This window comes from Leuresthes tenuis, unplaced genomic scaffold, assembly GCF_036924035.1.
Source record: "Leuresthes tenuis unplaced genomic scaffold, fLeuTen1.0.hap1 SCAF_18, whole genome shotgun sequence".
Lineage (NCBI taxonomy): Eukaryota > Metazoa > Chordata > Actinopteri > Atheriniformes > Atherinopsidae > Leuresthes > Leuresthes tenuis.
In genome coordinates, this window is record NW_027325372.1 from 15,641,033 (window position 1) to 15,659,462 (window position 18,430).

Sequence of the window (18,430 nt, forward strand, 5' to 3'; positions counted from 1 at the left end):
TGTGTCTTCAGTAAGACTTCTTGTTGTTGAAAGGAGCTACTTGCCCGACCTGTTCTGATCCAATGTCAGAAGCTGAACCTGAGAACTGAATGTGCATGACATCTGTCCACAATGATCTGCCTCAGGTTTTTGAACGTTTCCACAAGGGGGCGAAGGCTGAGACACCTGGCATCCATGCTCCGGCCCTGGATTGTGTGCACGTGTGCGTGACAAGGAAATTCGCGTCTTGTGTGAGTGCGCGTGTGTGTTTGCAGTGGTGCTTAAGTACCTTGGATAGCGCCATGCGGCACAGACGCAACTGTGCCAGAGGAAGAACTTCTGCCGAGCGCTCCCTCTTTACATTAACATCCAAACGCAGAGCCAGAGTTCTACTTCTTTCAGTTTCAGATAGTTTGTTGATATCATCTCCAACATTCTTCTTGACTTTCTGGTCTACTTCGAATAAGCACTCTTTTCACAGCCGGATATGAAGCAGTGAAGCCTCTGCGCCTTTGTAAAAAAGGAGAAGCGGACTCCTCTCTCGCCGTCTATTCGCCTCCTGCTGGAGCTGGAGAGATGCCCTCGGTAGGATGTGCTCCAGCCGTAAAATCCTGTGGAGTCTGCTGCTGCTCTCCGTGGTCGAAGTCGGTCTGGGTGTGGCGAGCATCGTCCTGGGCGCCGTGGGTATCAGCTGGGTCCGGGCCGAGCACAAGCCGCAGCAGGGTGACGCTTCTCCGGTCTGGAGTGGACTCTGTGTACGTCCTGGGCACAGTTATTGTCTTTACTTTTCCGCTTGTGTAGCTCCAGAGAGGATACATATCTCAAGGGATGGCATGTAAGGTTGAGGCATAGTTTAAACAACCTTTTGATAAGCACTTCTTTGTACTGCATGTTTTTTTAGACACGTTCAGAATGTTGGATTATCGAATAGAGGAAAGAACAACATTAATTCTACTTTAAAAGAAACTGTTTTGTAATGGCCAATTGCTGGAGGTCAGAAGCTATACTGAACTGTTGTACAGGTCTTTGCGAATATTACATCCTTTATCTTGAGCATGTTTCCATAAATGCTTAATGTTAGAACTTTAAAAGACTATTAGGGTAACTTATAACAAATGTATTTGATAAAATGCAAAAGCACTTAAAAATCAGGGGGAAATGCAATCTAACCTAAAGTCTCCTTCCTTAAAAAAAGATTTCTTGGAAGCTAGAGCTGCTAATAATCAAGTTTTGTTGACAGAAAGCATTGTTTTTATTTTATTTTAATCAAACAATATGCTTTGCTTGCCCTGCATATTTGATTTATTGAATTAGGTCTGATTAGGTTATGTTGAAGACACTTTGTGTGCTATCTGAAGATAATGTCTGAGAGGCACTCACATTGCCATTTGGACTGCCTCATCAGACCTTAAGATTAGTTTCATTAACTCATACTTGAATTGCTCCTCAGTGCTTGAGATGGTCAAAGCTTTTATGTCCGATCATCCGCTCAGACTTCTGTATATGTCTTGTCATGTTACAGTGTCTCTCTCAGCCTCATTATCTTGATTTTGCTACTGAACAGTGAAAAGTTTAGTTTCAGATACATGCCTAGTTACTGTTCCTGTTGCAACAGATGAAAAAACTGTAGCTTCTTTTTTTTCCAAGTTTGGAGATTCAGAAAAACCTGTATGGGTGCAATCTGTGATTTGAGTGAGCCTGCTTCCACTGTACTGTGTATAAAGAGAGTGGTAGACAAAGTGTGTTTGACTCAAAGCTCCTGAGCATAGCAAGCTGCTGAGTCAGTCAGCCTTAAGACTGACTGTTTGGTCTTTCATTTAATGTCCAACCTTTGATTATAGATTTAGTATAGTGTTTAACATTCAGTGTGATCTATTGGTATAAAATGTTCATATTCTAATCAGTAAAGACCCCCATGGAAATAGGAATTGCTTGTTTATCTTAGAATTAGGCCTTTATGTCTACCGTTGGCTCGGTTCCTTTACACAGTCCACCATCTTGCTTCGTTTCTATTTCTGAACAAACCAATCACTGACACCATAGAGGACCTTTTATGTACTGTACTGAACTGTAGTTTCTTCTAAAAGTTTGGAAGAAGAAGGTGAGGCAAGGGGTATTCATTTGGTTGCAATCCTCAACTTTGCCACCAGATGTCACTAAAAGTTTCAATCGGGCCCATAAAAAGTGCATACTTCTAAAAATGCAATCTTGTTGTGAGAGAGTTTTAAAAAATGTTAGGAAGATTAAAACATGTAAAGTGAAACTAAATCCATGTAGCTTGGTTGAAATAATAATCCTAAAATAAAGCCGAAATGCAAGTTTTTTTCTTCCCTAAATTGTTAACTGAAAAAGCTTGATCCTTTCTTAAATACCCTGAAACAGGTGTAAAACCCCAGAATAAATCAAATAAGAGGACATGGCTGTTCAAGGGAACAAAAATCAAGAGTAAACCCTCAATCTCTGCTGAAAGTGAAGTGATTCTAAGGTGCATTTATGTTTTTAATACATTTATTGCAAGCCACAACAGGTACCCAAACCTGACAGGTAAGAATAAGATGAAACCACAAACTCCCTTTGCACTCACAGGAGTGTGCACACATATTCTCTTTATCGGCTCCAACAACTTTCAGCAAAACAACATAGCGTGGAGCTCACTCAGCTGTCCCATTATTAAGCTCAGTCTGCCAGCATCATACACCCTGCTGTTATAACTTGCTGACATCCAGGACAGCATGGCCCTATTTTTGGAGTGGGAAAAAAAACGTGTAAGAGAGTGTGCAGCTTCTCTCTCTCTTTTTGTTTTGTTTGTTTTGTTTTCATGACTTGGATAAGGAATAAATATGATAATAATGATTATTAAAAATGTGTTCCCAAATAAGTATTTTTTTCAAATAACAAACTCAGAACTGTTGATTTTTCAATTAACTCAGTTGTCATCCTTCTCTTTCTCCAGTTCCTGGTCTGTGGGATGTGTGGAGTGCTGTGTGCTCGAAAGAGGACTGGTCTTATTGTAAGTACACAAATATACACTGAAACTTTCAGCGAGGAGCATGTACCTTACAAAACCCAGTGATTCAGTCCAATATATATATACATGCAAAAAGCCTTTATCTTCCATACCAGAAAGCATGCAAATGTGGAACACTAATTAACCAATTCATGTGTTCAATTTTATTGTTTCTTCTGTCCAAAATAATTTGAAAATGAAAAACTGCAAAAATGTTGTGTCAATGTGATGGGTAATGTGCTGAATTTATACAGGACTAATTGCCTGGAGATTAGAGGGAAGACTGGGACCTTGGTACAGTACCAAGAATTTATAACTGAAAAAATATAAACATAATTTTCAATAGCATTTTTTTAAACAAAGTCAAAAGAAAAAAATACAAGAATACTAAATAACAGCAACAAAACAATAATGATAATAACAAAAAAAGGTATTTAAACAAAACTATAATCAAGAAACCCACTGGAGTCACAGTGGGGTGTCACTAGTGGACAAGATCCTAAGATGAAATTCCTTACAACTTACAACTTCTAGTTTCTAATTTCAGCACAGCAGGATATATTCCAGAATGCACCTTTACTGAAACATGTGGATCACATCGGAATGGAAATGGAAATCAGTATAAAGGATATGTATGGTTTGCCCCACGGGAAGAATTATGTATGATGCACACAAGAAGTGTCGCAAATATAGATTCTTGTGGTACCCAACAGAATGGAGAAGTACTTGAAAGGAGGCTTGTGTGAACATTAAAGTCTGAATTAAATGAGATTAACCAATTTAAAAGGTCTGTGGTCTGTGAAGGTAAAATGTGTGCTAAAAGTTAAGGATTTGTTACCGTAGTACCAAGTCAACACCGCACTTTGTATTTACTGTACAGACATGTGATCAATTATCAGTCCTCTCATCTAACTATGCTAATGTCTGCCGCAAGTTTTTAACCCGTTTAATTTAGTCAGTATTGATAACATCACTGTCTTCTGCTGCTGAGGCTGAAATTTGGTATAGATTGAGATACATGATGTATAACCCTTGAGTAATGCTGCCACTGAAACCAACATAGTAATCAGCTCTGTCCCTCATGAAGTATGTTGTGTTTTATCTTTTACGTCCTGACAAGTTTTATTCAATAATACACTTAACAATATTACTTGTTGTTACCTATCAAAGATCCAATTAATCCCTACATGTACATATATGAAGTATATGTCATAAGTTGGTGTTTTTAATTATGCAAACATATGTTTGATGTATATTACTGACTTTAACAATGCATACAAAGTCTGCATAATAGAAAATACCAAAAAGTGTGTATGTGTGTTGTCCCAGAGGCAGGTGCTCACAGTTTGTTCTGTGAGAGATGTCTGAGGAAATCAGAGGAGACAAGCAGTCACCTCTCTTCCCTTTCTGTTGCTCTCTCTGTCTTTTTACAGTCTCTCCGTGTCTCCAGGTCCTCGTGTTTCTCTTTGACTCCCTGTCTCCTGCAGGCAGGGCACTAATGATGGATCAATGTCAGTCCAATCTGCTGTAACATAGACAGTTTTCTGTCTCACCCTACCTGTTCCCAGCTTTTGTTGTTCTCCTCATGCCTTTCCTTAATTCATCATTCCAATCCATCTTCTTGCCTTCTCCAATCAGTCACAACCCCCCTCCTGTCATTTTAATACTTACACCCTTTCCGTCTTCCTTTCCTCATCTCTTTCCATCCACCTCTCTCCTTCTCTGCCTGTGGGGTGGTGATTGCATTAGGTTGGTTTGGCTCCGGACCCCTGCCAGCCGCTTTCCCCAGTTCTTCGGGTAATGACTGAAATCGGAGATGCCCTTTTCCATGCGGTTAAAGGCACTAACGGCATCTGTACTTGGAGCATTGAGAAAATACCTGCAGTACTGAAGCAATACACACACATATGCAGTCTAAGTGAATGGGAGATAGAAGTGCATCATTTTGTCAGTCTGATGGCAGAGTAATGTAGCTACGGTCATTTGACAATCAGATTCTCATGGGAAAATTTTTAATCTCAAATTAAGTTTGAGTTTTCCTTTTGTTGATTTCGGTAAAAAAAAAAAAGAAAAAAAAGTAATTTGTAGAATGTTATTGATTTAACTTTTTTTTATTACATATTCAAATCTCACCCCTATAAATCAAGCTCATACAAATATACAGCCAGTGAATTATGCAAACTATTTAAAAGCTGCGCAAGATCTCTGGAAGAGACTGTTTGTTTTGAGAGGGATCCAATTTTCTAATGGGAAATAAGATTTATTTTGACTGATGGGCATTACTCATCACCACAGTCGTTGTTCAAAACAGCAAAGTGATAGAGATGGAAGCTCGGTAGCAGTTTGCATATCTCCTATCTCATCACATTTTCTCAGCTGGTTTACATTTCTGTTGATGGAGTATCAATTTAGCTGTTTTCATCAACATAAACATCTCTCTCTACACTTCTGTGTGTGTCTTTCAGATGATCCTTTTTTCAGCATGCTGCATTTGTGGTCTGATTGGTGGGATTCTCAACTTCCAGTTTGTACGGGCACTGAACAAGCAGCCAAACTCAATGCACTCAATCCACCTGGCTGCCATGACTCTGGCCTGTCTGGGTAAATGAACAACAAACACAAGTGCATGTCACATTTTATTGTGATGCAATATGAAACAATTGAAGAGTGTTGTTAACGTCTGCTGCATCCCATATATGCACACTATCAGAGGAATATTTTATTTATAGATATTTCTTTGTGGAAGTGACTGACAATAGATACTACATGGGGATTAATGAAAAGTATCTCTTCCTTTGTCATTTGATAATACTTTATATACCATACATATACACATACTATCAGTCACAATTATTATTATTATTATTCTCAGTTGGGCTGCCCATTTTGAGCCCATGCATTAATTTCCTATTTGTAGCACAGCTACCACCAACATAGGGTGTCAACCTGGGTTCACACAGGATAGATCTACCTAGTTTACCCAGGTACCCACCCTGTAAGATGTCCATTTTAGGCCAATGTCCAGTCTGTTACCCACAAAGCTACAAAATAACCCACGCTGGGCCCATATAAAGCTGTTAACTGGATACCAAGTGATTTGTCTGACAGCATAAGTCTCTCATAAAATTATTTGTAAGCATGTATTTACAAAGTTCACATTGTGTACTCCATGTAAGTATTATTAAGAGAAATATCCAAATCAAAACAAACAGTCAGAGATAACAGCAGTGTTCCTAAACTCTGATGATCAGGGGGCCACTGCCCTGCCTGTTTTAGATGTTTCCCAGCTCCAATAAACCTGATTCAAATTAAACAGTTCTCCTCTACATCTTGTCCCGAAGCTCTACCTAAGCATGCTGATGATCTAATAATTTAAGGCAGATGTTTGGAAACAGGTGCTAGCTGAACGCTAATCAGTTAATAGTCGGTAAAACTTCAAAGAGCAAATTACTTGTAAAGTATTACAAACCCAGTCGCATAAAGAGTTGGGACATGTAGAAGAAGTAGATTTGTTTCCCTGTTTATGTTATCATTCTATAAACAGTTTTACTGATGGATTTAAAAATGACAAAAAGGAAGAAATGTTGAAAGATCTGCTGATTTACTTGCCATTAGCATTTCCATTGTGCTTTCAAGTCAAACACATGACATACCACTCTTACATAACGTGTTGTTAAAAAGGATATTTAGTATTTCTGTAAGATCATGTTGAGAAAGGGGGAGGGCATCAGCTGAGTGTTTAAGATGTGTTCTCAGGGAATTGTGTTTTTTCTGTTAATAATATCCCCTGTCTTGTCCAGGGATCTCATCCTGTACATTATCCACATGGCTGACCTGTCGACTGGCCAGCTCAGAGCAGCAGAGGATGTTCCTGGAGAGGGAACACTCACTGCACCATTCGCATGAGATGACAGAGAAGGTAGGACACACCAGGGAAGAGAGAAAAAAAAATTGTCAAACGGTTTTGGAAAAGAAAAACATAAAATCAAAAGTATTTGTCCTTTTCAGGAAATCCTTGACAACTCAAGTAATGGCATTCCTCAGATTTCCTACAATGGACACACAACAGCATCACCTTGATGATCTGTCACTGAGAGCGACTTGCACTCACTGAAACAGAGTCGGTTACTAAAGTACTCACTGTCAGACAGCAGATACAGCTTGTGCTCCCCTCATCATGTCCCACGACTATATCCTGACTGCTGGAGGTGAACCAGGTCTTTCGCCTTGGACACTTTTCTTGCTGCTTCCAGAAAGAGAGAGTCAGCATAAGGAGGGCTTTTGTGCTTCTTAATTATTATGCAAACATGGGTTCAAACGCCCTCTATAAAACTTAAACCAAAGCCAGGATGGTGAAGTGCTGTTCAGGTGACAAATCAGGTAAAAAAAAAACATCCCTTTGTCTGATCCTTACACTAATGAGCAGGAGGATAGATCTCATCCTGTCAGCATCCTTGGCACCATGAGCACAAACTAAGCATGAAGCCGATCTACTTTTTAAAGTACCGCTAATTCAATCTCATTGACCTTGTTCTCACTCTTTCTATCTTACTATTGGTTTATGGAATGCAGATTGAGACAGCCAACAGAAAACTAGATGTATTGTCTGATAATGGAATGCTTTGACATGAAAATACAGTGATGTGCAATGTATTTTACAGTATATCCATGCTTGTATATCAGGTATCTATAAAATCAAACATATTTTTATATAATGCTTCTTATAAAGTTAATTCAAATAAAGTCTGGCTAATCTGAGAGGTGGACTGTGATGAATCATAAAAGTGTTTATTGTAATTCTTTTGATTGTTGCAATAATCAACATTAATTTAAACAAACACTGACAAAGTAGATTAATTTGGCTTGTAACCAAATGAAGATCAGACACATGCATGTTTGTATGCGTACAAAGTGATTTTTTTAAAGGCAAGACTTGGTTTTAGAGTAAATATTAGTATCGGGTTATGGTTTAGGTTTAGGGTTAAGGTAAGAGTTGGAGTTTCGATACAAGGCCAGGGAATGCATTATGTTTAAGATGAATCGTCACAAAGATAGAAAAACAAGTTTGTGTGTATGTATGTGTGGCGTCGCTTCTTTCTCTGTAGCCAGACAATTACATTTTATTCTATACATATTTCTTTTGAATTTGCCATTAAATAATTGTCACTTATCATAAAACCCAAACGTCAACTTTACTGACTCTGACGGCTCGCATGCCACGCAGTCGATACAGTAGTTTAAGAAGTGAGTGCATTCCTATGAGACCACAGTTTAACACAATGATGCCTTTGGCTCTGTTCTGGGTTCCGACACTCATCGTAAAGTTAACAGATGAAGTAAATCTGTTTTATGGCTCCTCTCAAACCCATAAGTATGAAGAGCTTTACACAGCAAAAGGGGAAAGAGCTATAAAAAGCAGCATCGTATACGTTCTCATGCATGCACATAGACACAGCTGTGAGCCCCTGTGAAGATATGGAACTGCTGTGACAACATCATGCTGCTAAATACTTAATTATGGGGTTTGTCTACTCCAGAAAGCACCAAGCGGTGATGTGTGTGTGTGCATTTATCTCTGGGTCAAGTGTGTCCCACAGCAGCAGAAGCCACTGGGAGCTCTTGCTGACTAAGAAACCACGTCACTATTCATCACCATGACAACAGACGGGAGTGGGGGCCATGGTGCCCCAGGGAGCTCCAGATCAACATTTTCCCCCTATGTGTGTGTAATATCGAGAGAAATGCTGAATCATGTGACCTCCCGTGGTGCTGCTCTCTCAGAAAACAGTAACATTAGATCTGCCTGCGCGTGGCAGGATATTTTCTGCTCCTGCATTTGTGCACGTCTGGATGTAAGAGTGCATGTGAGTGTGCACTAACTGCTCTAATTGACACCTCAGGTCACCCTAATGATCTTAATGTGACACTGTACGTAAGAAGAGGATACAGAATCAATGAGCATTCTTGCCAGGCTCGTCAGTGCACAACTTGCAGATTACAAAACAAAGGGCATGTTAATATGCAGTGAGTGTTGTTTTGGTCATATTTTGGCTCTGGATAACTAAATGAATAGTGAAGCTCATTATGAATTTATTTTCTCTACCACAATACTGGTGCACGGAAGGATTAACCTAATAGGTACCTAAAAAATCCATGGGTTCCTGTTGAATAATAATCTAAGAGGCTTCAGAAACTGAAACAAAATTCCAAAATGGGGCAAGGTGAGACCCACTCAAAGGCTATGTTTTCCCAGCTGAAAAACTTCAAATTACCATCTCCATAAGCCATACAGTGAACCTTTTGAGAGCTTTTTTAGCCCTCTGTGATCCCGGAAAATTGCCTGTTCAACCAAGGACTAAAACATCTATTCTCAGGTACCACATTGCAAACTCACTGTGAGCAAGTACAGTGCTGCAGCTGGACTGCTTTTCAGGTTTGATTTTCACTCCATATCATCACATTTCATTGCAGAGTAAATCGTCTTGCCAAAATGATTTTGTTCGCTATAATTCCTCTCAAACAGATTGTTTGAAGATCAAATAATACGTCACAAAAAGGTACTCCAGAATGCACTCAGAAAATATGATAAAACAGAATATACAACCTTTAGTCTGCTTTCAAGCATTCATCACATTTGAAGATTGCAAAAGTCTGCAATTATTTTTGTTGACGTTTTCAGGCTTCAAAAACAAAAAGTATTTCGCACAACTATATATTTCCCCAATTTTCCAATCATTTGTTGAGATTTCAAGCACAAACCAATATATACGCTGGGTAATGAGCACCGAATAAATGGGGTTCTTTTCCCTCTGCTATCCTTCCACCTCCTGTCCAGCAGAGGGCAACGTAAACACACTTTGCCGCCTTTCCTCGCAGCGGAAGTCGTTACTTGTTTGTCTTCCGGTCTACCTAAACAGCATGGCGAACTTGGAGCATGCTGAGAACGACCCAAAACATGTGAAAATGCCCGGTGAAAGTCCCGCTGTGTGTGCCCCAGTCCAGTCGGATCAAGGGACCCCTGCGCCGGATGGCGTCCCGTGTGTCATCCCGTCGTTCGCCGCGGCCTCGGAGCTGCTGTCAGCGCCGTACTCGTGTCTGGTCATGAACACGCACCGCAGACACGTCGTCCTGCCACCCGTTTATCTGAACAAGAAGAGGACGGGTATAAAGGAGGAGCTGGAAGCCGAGCTGCTCAAGTTTTCTCCGAGGTATCAACACGAATATATTGCCAAGCATTGCAAGAGATATGTGAGCTGAAGCCTGCACGTTTTACGTAGCTGACGTCTGTTCTCTAAGCAGCGCATTAAACACGTTTATTGACCACGTTTATATATATTTTTTATTTTTTTAGTCAAGCTTTATCCTGTAGTCGTTTTCGTGGTTATATATCGTGAATTTGGTTAGATTATAACCTAAAGGGCCACTGTACCGAACAGTAATGACAAAAAAAAAAATTCACCTTAAAAATACTGCGCACGAAGGGCTTCAGATGAACAGTTAAGTTGGGAAAAATTTAAAATCCGCAGTGCCCTAAAAGTTTCAAGAACTCAGAACAACACTAATGACATGTGCCTAAAATATATGACATGTGCCTAAAATCTTTTTAATATATGGTACATGTAACAGTTACACTTGTATCCTGATCATTCTCATCAAAACTCTTTGTTCTGTTTGTCTCCTTACAGTCTGAATGGAGTACCCTTAGCTTATGACAACATAAGCATAGTGGGAAAACATGGCAGCATTTTTGATGACAGTGGCTACATCCACATGGACATAGAAGCCGTCTTTATTGTATTTCAGCCCAAAACGGGACAGAAACTCCTGGTAAGTTTTGCATTATTTTTCAGGGGTTGTTATTCCATTTCCTCGGTGAGGGTGGTTTTCTTTGCATTGAAATAACACGAGTAGTTATAGTAATTCAAAATCCAACACCAAAAAAAAACAAAAAAAACATTCGCTGTTTTCCACAGGGCAAAGTGAATAAACTGGGAGTAAGCCACGTGGGCTGCCTCGTGCACGGCTGTTTCAACGCCAGCTTACCTAAACCAAATCTCGTCTCCATGGAAACCTGGAGGGATGCCGGGCCGCGGATTGGGACGGAGCTGGAGTTTGAGGTGACTGCGCTTGATGCTGACACTGCAGGAGTGCTGATGATCAGAGGGAAACTGGAAAGGACCAGGTGAGTGTGGTGGTGCTTTGTTGACAGCGTTTGAATTAATCTGGGTTTGTTCTTTTTTTTTTTTTTTTCTTCTTTTTTAATCATACCATACTCGATCGGATCGGCCGATAGTTTTTCAGTTTTTGCGATCGGCGGCCCTAAATTCTTCATTCTCCGATCAATGATCAATAGAATTTTTTTTTTATTATTATTATATTTGAAACATTATACAAACATGACATTTGCAAAGGTTACACCTGCTTGTGATCTGTCTCATTGTCATCATCATTACTGCACTGTGACTGCAGCACCGACATGTGTGTTTGCAAGGGACATTGATTCAACTTTCAAAAAACGTTATTGTCCGTCACATGGTGACAGAGCTCAAAACATAAACGCCATAAAGACATAATTGACCGAGATTTCAATCTCCATGCGGCAGTACTACACGCCCAGGACACACTGTGCTGTAGCGCTGCTGACGAAATACAACAACATGCTGCAGGTGTGGCAGATTCTGAGAGAGGGTTCATGTCATACTCCGGGACAATGCCGCAAACATGACAAAAGCCAGGCGAGAAAGAGGACTGCCGACATTACAATGCACGGCACACACTCTTCAACTAGCTGTCCATGACTGGCTGCTGGCACAGCGCATGATATCAGACATCCTTGCCATGAGGAGACGGATCATCAGGCACTTTAAACGCTCTCGTCAATCATACTGTGCGTTACATGACATGCAGCAGCAGCTGGGCCAGGACTGTTTATTGGAGTTATATATATATATATATATATATATATATATATATATATATATATACATGTTTTGAGGGAGCATTACTGCCTTCATTTGCATTACTCTGTAAACTACTAAATTTCATAGAGTTATCAAACATGTGAGCTATGTTTGAGGCAGCATATTTATTTGCAGTATACTTGAAACGCAATTTAATTACTATAAGTTCAGTTGTTGTGCCCATTATTTGTGTCTCAAATTATTTTGGTTTGTCCTGATTAAACTTGGATTTTTTTTTTTATACTCAGTAAACTGTATACAGTAAATGCCGGTAAAGAAGGTATTTAAATAGATCGGATCGGTGATCTTTTTTTATTTATTTTTAAAACAGTCTGATCGGTGATGGGCCCCAAAAATCCTGATCGTGTAAAGCCTAATACTTAGCTCTTGAAATTGGAACAAATGACCTAAATGCCATTGCATTCACTGTGTGAATACATGTGTACATGTTGTACCTACCTACTGCCACTTGGGGGCAGTGTCAAACCTTTTGCGACAGCTGACCTTTTATCCTGCACTTGATTGTACTGTTTTTAGTTCTTAAGCTTTGCCACCCACTGACAAAAGTGGACAAAATGCTTTGTGATAGACTGTCCAATACAGCTGTAATCTTTGCTTCTTTCTCTTTGTGGTGCTGTGTTTTCCACCAATCAGTGTTCAACCCATGCAGATGTTGTTCCCTCCTGTCCTTCCAATGGACTGTGGTTAGCATTGCTTTAACAGAGTCAGTGGAACTTTTGTTTGAGATGATAGAGGCCTGGACGTCACGTTACAGAAAGATAGCAGACAGTTTTATCCCAAATCAACCTACACGGGTGGAACCTGATAGGTGGCTTTGTGGAGTTCAGCATGTTGTCCAGGGAATCTTTGGCCCAACCACAGTTCCTCTTTTTGGATTTAGCCCTTCACTTTGCAGAGATAATGGCCCCCGAGGCCTCAGGTGAAGACTTCCACTGATTTATGTTATGTAAAAGAAACGGGACACCTCACATCTGCATAAGAGAGGGTCAGAGCCAAAAAAAAAAGGAAATGGGACGCTGGTCCAAGCTGGTTGACTGACGATAGTTAGATCTCTCTGGAAACGTCTCGTTTCTTCGTGACTGCTGATCAGACCTTGGTGATAAATAGCTGTGACTACTACAGAGTCGTTTGGCCTTGGCATGAATGCTCAATGTGCCTGTCTAAATAAAGACAACAGCCGGATGTTAGTAGAAGTTTGTTCTTTTTCTTTCTTACTTTGTATATCCAAATGTAACAGATGACGCTTTTTTTTTTTTTTTACTTTGTTCCGACACATTTATCCAGCTCTGATTCAAGGTTTGCAAATCAAACTTTGAATCCAATCTTTTTGTGTAGTAGACAGATTTATTTTATTTTTTATCTTGCAGTGTGTGTTTACACCCTCGATTGACTGTTTGGTCTTCGTCTTTTCTCCTCTCAGGGTGCAGGAGCTGCTTGCTATGGGTGAGAGCTCAGAGTTAAGCAGTCCTGCAGATCAGCCAGAACCACACGACTCGGAACCAATCCCAGAGCCGACCCAGAGTCCTCCAGACGACACACCCAAGAAGAAAAAGAAAAAGAAGAAGGACAAAATCAAAGAGGAGACGACAGAAGAGGAGATAAAAAGGATACCTTCCAGCCAGCTGGACTGCAACGCGGCAACAGATCTGAATGGGACAACAAGTGAGCCAGATGGTGCGGAACCTGGTGAGAAGAAGAAGAAGAAGAAGAAAAAGAAAAAGGAAAAACATGTCAAAGAAGAGGAAGAGGAGATTGAGGTCTCTCGCACGGAGATCCACGGAAGCGACTCCAGCGGTTACCTTAGTGACAAGCCAAGCAAGAAAAGGAAGCATGAATCGACAGGTCGCAGTGAGGATGTAACGCCAACAAAATCCAAGAAGAAACGAGGAGACATCGAGCAGTTCGCCTGAAAGAAAGAAAAAAGAGTTCTTCTCTGATGAACTGCGTAGAATAACTGAGGCTGGCCATGATAATGACTCATTGGGAATATCCTGACGTGCCTTAACGTTTAAACGCGATGTATAAAGCAAGGTTTGTGCCTCACAGTGAAGGCCCACTGAATCTTTTGAAGTGAAAGTCAGACGTGCAGGAGCAGAGGCATAATGAGCACACGACAGACTTATTCCTCAGCGGAGTGTGATTCCAGTAGGCTGCCTGACGGTGGCGCAAAACCGCTTCATACAAACGCACTGAGACACAAGTATATTGTCTGGTGTAATGCAGGTTTTTTTTCCACTTTTAGCATGAAAAACTGATATTCACCGCTGCGAGTTTTTATAGAAGCCAAACGCAGCTTAGATACTGTCATTTGCCTCATGTGCCTCCACACGATTCCCAAATAGACTGTCTATAGCAAAATGTTTGTAATTCTGTACGTTTCCTGGCACGGCGACAAACATGTCACTGTCACTCACTTCCTGTGATTTGTGTTTTGACTACTGTGACTGAGGGGCAAAGAAAATAAATGGAAAATAGATATTTTACCCTCATCCCACCATCTCCGCAACGGAGGTTGCATTGCGTGCGTTTGTTTGTTCGTGTAGCCTTCAGCAACACAACTGCTGGAGTAGCTTTTGATGTGGTCGCCTGAAAGTTTTATCAGAGGTTTGTCCTGGTCTAAAAAAGAGGTAATAAGATACTGGAAGTCCACTCAGATCAGGATCCAGGAGTCGTCTCAGATTGCTCCTGTTTTGACGGGTTCTCCTCTCAACTTTTTTTTTTTTCACAAGCCATTTTGCATCCTAAGGCGTTGAAATCTACAGCGTTACTTCTTGATTCTGATGAAAATACATTTAATCACTGTAGTGGGTATTAACACATATGTTGATCGTTTGCCATGGAAAATGATCTCACTAGAAACTCTTTTATGCTAACCAGTGGGCGTCAAGTGATGACGTGCCAAGAGAAGGCACTAAAGATCACTGTTTTCTTTACCCTACCTCCACACACACACAAATCCACACACAGATCCCCCACCTCCCTGCCTTTCAGTGGGGAGTCTAATTAGCTGTTAGGGGCTAATAGTTGGGGAGCTTATCGGAAGCTGCCAGGGAGAGAACAGATAAGGAGCTTCATTTAACTCTGCTCTTCTTCATATGCAACACCTGACAGTAAATTCCGGTCATAAGCTTGAGCTCCCCCATAAACACACACACATATAAATATATATATATTTAAATTTAAGATTGTATTTTCATTACTCTCATTGAATTCAAATATAACTGGATTTAGCCCAACAGAACTATGAAGCCTGCTAAATGTTTCCACTTTTTACAAGGCTCACTTAAAGCTGCCATATATAACAATTTCCTCTGGGTTGCCTCGTCATGATAAAGCATGAAGTGGTTAGATCCTCTATTTACCAGCAACCGTCCTGTTTCCAAAAACAAAGTTAGGATGCTGAACTCAAAAGTCATTTGCAAATCACTTCATCTTAAAAAAAACGGAGAAATTGTTTTGATTACGGCGCCGGTAACCAGTTTAAGAAACGTCGAAACACGAGCAGGAAGGAAAACTTGAAAAGTCATACAACGCCCAGAACTAAAAGGTGAAACATCTCACCTACTTATCAGGAAGCATGTTAGTAACCAGTGAGCTGGTATGAAGAGAGTACGTCCGAGAGGCTGGTGGCGTGTCTCGTGTTGAACTCACAGCTCCCTGTGAGGAAAAACACACCTGCAGCATCCCCAAAGTCAGATTTCTGTCACTATGCCTAACTTCAAAAGCTAAAGCAAGAAACTTTTTATGGCTCCGGTCTGTTTGTGTCTCATGAGCATGTGCATAGTACAGCGTAGTGAGTTGTTATCGGTTTGTACTGCAGCTAATATGCAGCGCGGTCAGTCAGCACAACAATCCTAGTGGTTTTCCAACTTTCAGCTGAAACAGTCAACTTAGATTTGACATTGTTCCCTGAGCCGAGTGTCGACTCCGGACGTAAATGGAATGCGACGGGGTTTTCAAAAGTACAGATGGGAAGGTGTTCACCATTCTGAAAGAGGCCACAGGGAAAATAGTTGAACAATCTAGGAATAAATTAAAAATGAAGAGATTTTCCAACAGTCTGAAGATCTCGAAGCACACTTATACATATATGTTATATATACTCACTGCGAGCTTTTACAGGTTCGCTTTGATTTATCTCGACAGATCTTGACAGGAATTGTTTGGCTTTTCAGCAAGAATGCACGGTTCTGAGCAGAGAGTTTTGAATTGGACGCTCGAAGTTTTGGAGTTGAGTTGTGCAGTTGTGGATTTTTTAGCAACTGAGAATCTTTGCCACAGACTCACAGATGATTCTTCCAGTGACACAACAGGGTGCACGATAAAAAAAAAACCTTAAAAGTAAAACTTTGTGTTGCACACATTTTATCATTCACCAAAGGAGAACTCCCTTTGAAACCTTTTTGATAATACCACGTTCACATGGCCATCACAATTAGTTCCCAGTGTGTCCAGAATGTTGTAAATGACCTCAAATTGCGCAGCTGCAAAAGTATAGAAAGCATTTCAAACTTGTAATCTTGAGTTCTAGTGATGGTTCATTATAATTTGTCCTCCCATGACCTCCATCATGTGTTATCTCTCTCATTTGCCCAATCGCAGCTCCAACCCTGCTGCACCTCTCTTGCACCTGTACCCCCTCCCTCCGTGGTCTCCCATTTATCTTGTCATCCCTGCTATCACTCCCTCACGCTGGCTGCCCCTTCTTCCCTTTTGCTGCTTTCCCTCTCCTCCCTCGCCGCCTCCTCCTACTTGTCTCCCTGATTTATTGGAGGCGGTGTGCAGTTCACACACATTCCACTTCTGACACTCACCCCGCCACCCCCTCCTTCAACTGGACTCTCATATCTACGCACAGTCGTTTATCTTCATGATCCTCCTATGGAGAGAAGAAGAGGGAGGGTTAGAGGGATGAGACAATAGGAGTGTTTGGTTGAGCCTCTGTCTGCCTCGATAGGAGCAGTATCTGGTGTGCGTCTGTGTGAGATGTTGTTGTGTGTGTGTGTGTATAGGTTGGCTGTGGGTCTCTATCTTTAGTGTCAAACTTTCCAGGCCTGGCGGCTCCTACATAAAAGGGCCTGTGGAGGACTAATGGCGGCCTGACGCAATTCTCCAGGTTCCGGACTCACACATACAACAACCCATGGCACACATTCGTTGGATCTCTCGCTCATTCACTCATATCCCCAACCCACAATCCACAAATCCCTATCCTTACACACCCCTATTGGCCAAGCCTAATTAGTTATGTGGTCGGCACTCTGTTCCGTCCCAGAGCCCCAAATGGCAGCAGGTCATAAAACCTTAAGTGTTCCACCAGTCAGAGCCGTGCAACTGTGGCCATATATCCTCTCAACACAGACCGGGCAGAGCTCACTTGTACCAAAGCCCATCTCTCACAGGCCAACTGACATCTATGAAATCTCTAAAAGACATTTTCAAAGGCATTTCTGAGAGATTTTTGGCACCTCTGCCTTGTGTCTCTGTTTCTTATGCTCAATGGGCAAATGGCCCATGCTCACACAGAGCGAGACGGGACGAAGCATTAAAACCTTTTTCAAAGGATCAGTTTCCGAACACAAACATGTAAGGCACACATGCACACACTAGTAACCCCAAAAGTAAACGTTGCATTTGGTTGGTGAGCTAGATTCCCATAGTTAGTTTGTTTCCAAGGCATCCGACACCCACAGTCCTGCCCTTAGTAACCTTGGTGACGACGGATGGGGTGTTCCCTGGTGACGTGCTTAACTCACGGGAATTGTGTTTGGTGTGTGTATGTCTGAGTCTTCTTTTTTTTTTTTTTTTCCAATTTCAATTTTCTAGCTAATACTTCTTGCTCTCATCAGTCAGTATGTTGAGATAAGAGTGGATACTGTTACCTTTGATTAGTAATCGCCAGGAAGTTTGATTATTTGATCTCTTCTTCTCTGTGTCACATTCTGCATGTGAACAAAGGAAAATAAGTGACTTGACCACATTTCTGAAAGACTGTTCTCGACATAAGAGCAAACTATTACAGTGCATAAAATTTTGTGAAAATGTTAGCCCTTAAGTTAAAACAATAGATCACCTTTTAGAGAAAAGTATTTGTTTCCCAATAGATGACGAGGTCCAAACCACTCTCGTGTTTGGAGTCACAGTCGGCAGCCGATTATCTCAGCTTTGCAAAAAAGACTGGAAACAGGGGAACGGTCAGCACAGCTCATTGGAAAGATAATGATATCTTCCTGGGAGCACTTTTAAAACTCAACTTCATGATGAATCTAGACTTGGGGAAGTTACTGCTCCATGTCAACCCCTCCCCCCTCCAAAAAAACCCAGTAAACATACGACTTTAACCATTGGTACACCAAATGTTAAAACTTTTTTAAATTGAGGTAGACTTTCTAAAACTTGGCCATGCTGGACAGCAATTTGCACAATGTTTAAGGCTGTCTAAAAGCAGTTAAGTTTTTTTTCT

The 18,430-nt window shown here is 41.0% G+C and overlaps 2 protein-coding genes across 2 annotated transcripts; both read left to right on the top strand.

Moving 5' to 3' along the window:
* The first annotated feature begins 304 nt into the window (after positions 1-304).
* LOC140274970 (transmembrane protein 196) lies at positions 305-8,142 on the top strand. The gene is made up of 5 exons (XM_072370350.1): positions 305-734; positions 2,933-2,989; positions 5,452-5,587; positions 6,787-6,905; positions 6,995-8,142. Exons 1-5 carry the CDS (start codon positions 570-572, stop codon positions 7,064-7,066), a joined length of 549 nt encoding a protein of 182 aa, XP_072226451.1. The 5' UTR covers positions 305-569; the 3' UTR covers positions 7,067-8,142.
* Positions 8,143-9,880: 1,738 nt separating this feature from the next.
* On the top strand, positions 9,881-13,892 carry polr1f (RNA polymerase I subunit F). Its single transcript, XM_072370748.1, has 4 exons — positions 9,881-10,194; positions 10,672-10,813; positions 10,960-11,168; positions 13,388-13,892. The coding sequence occupies exons 1-4, from the start codon at positions 9,905-9,907 to the stop codon at positions 13,875-13,877; spliced, it is 1,131 nt and encodes a 376-aa protein (XP_072226849.1). The 5' UTR covers positions 9,881-9,904; the 3' UTR covers positions 13,878-13,892.
* Positions 13,893-18,430: the final 4,538 nt, after the last annotated feature.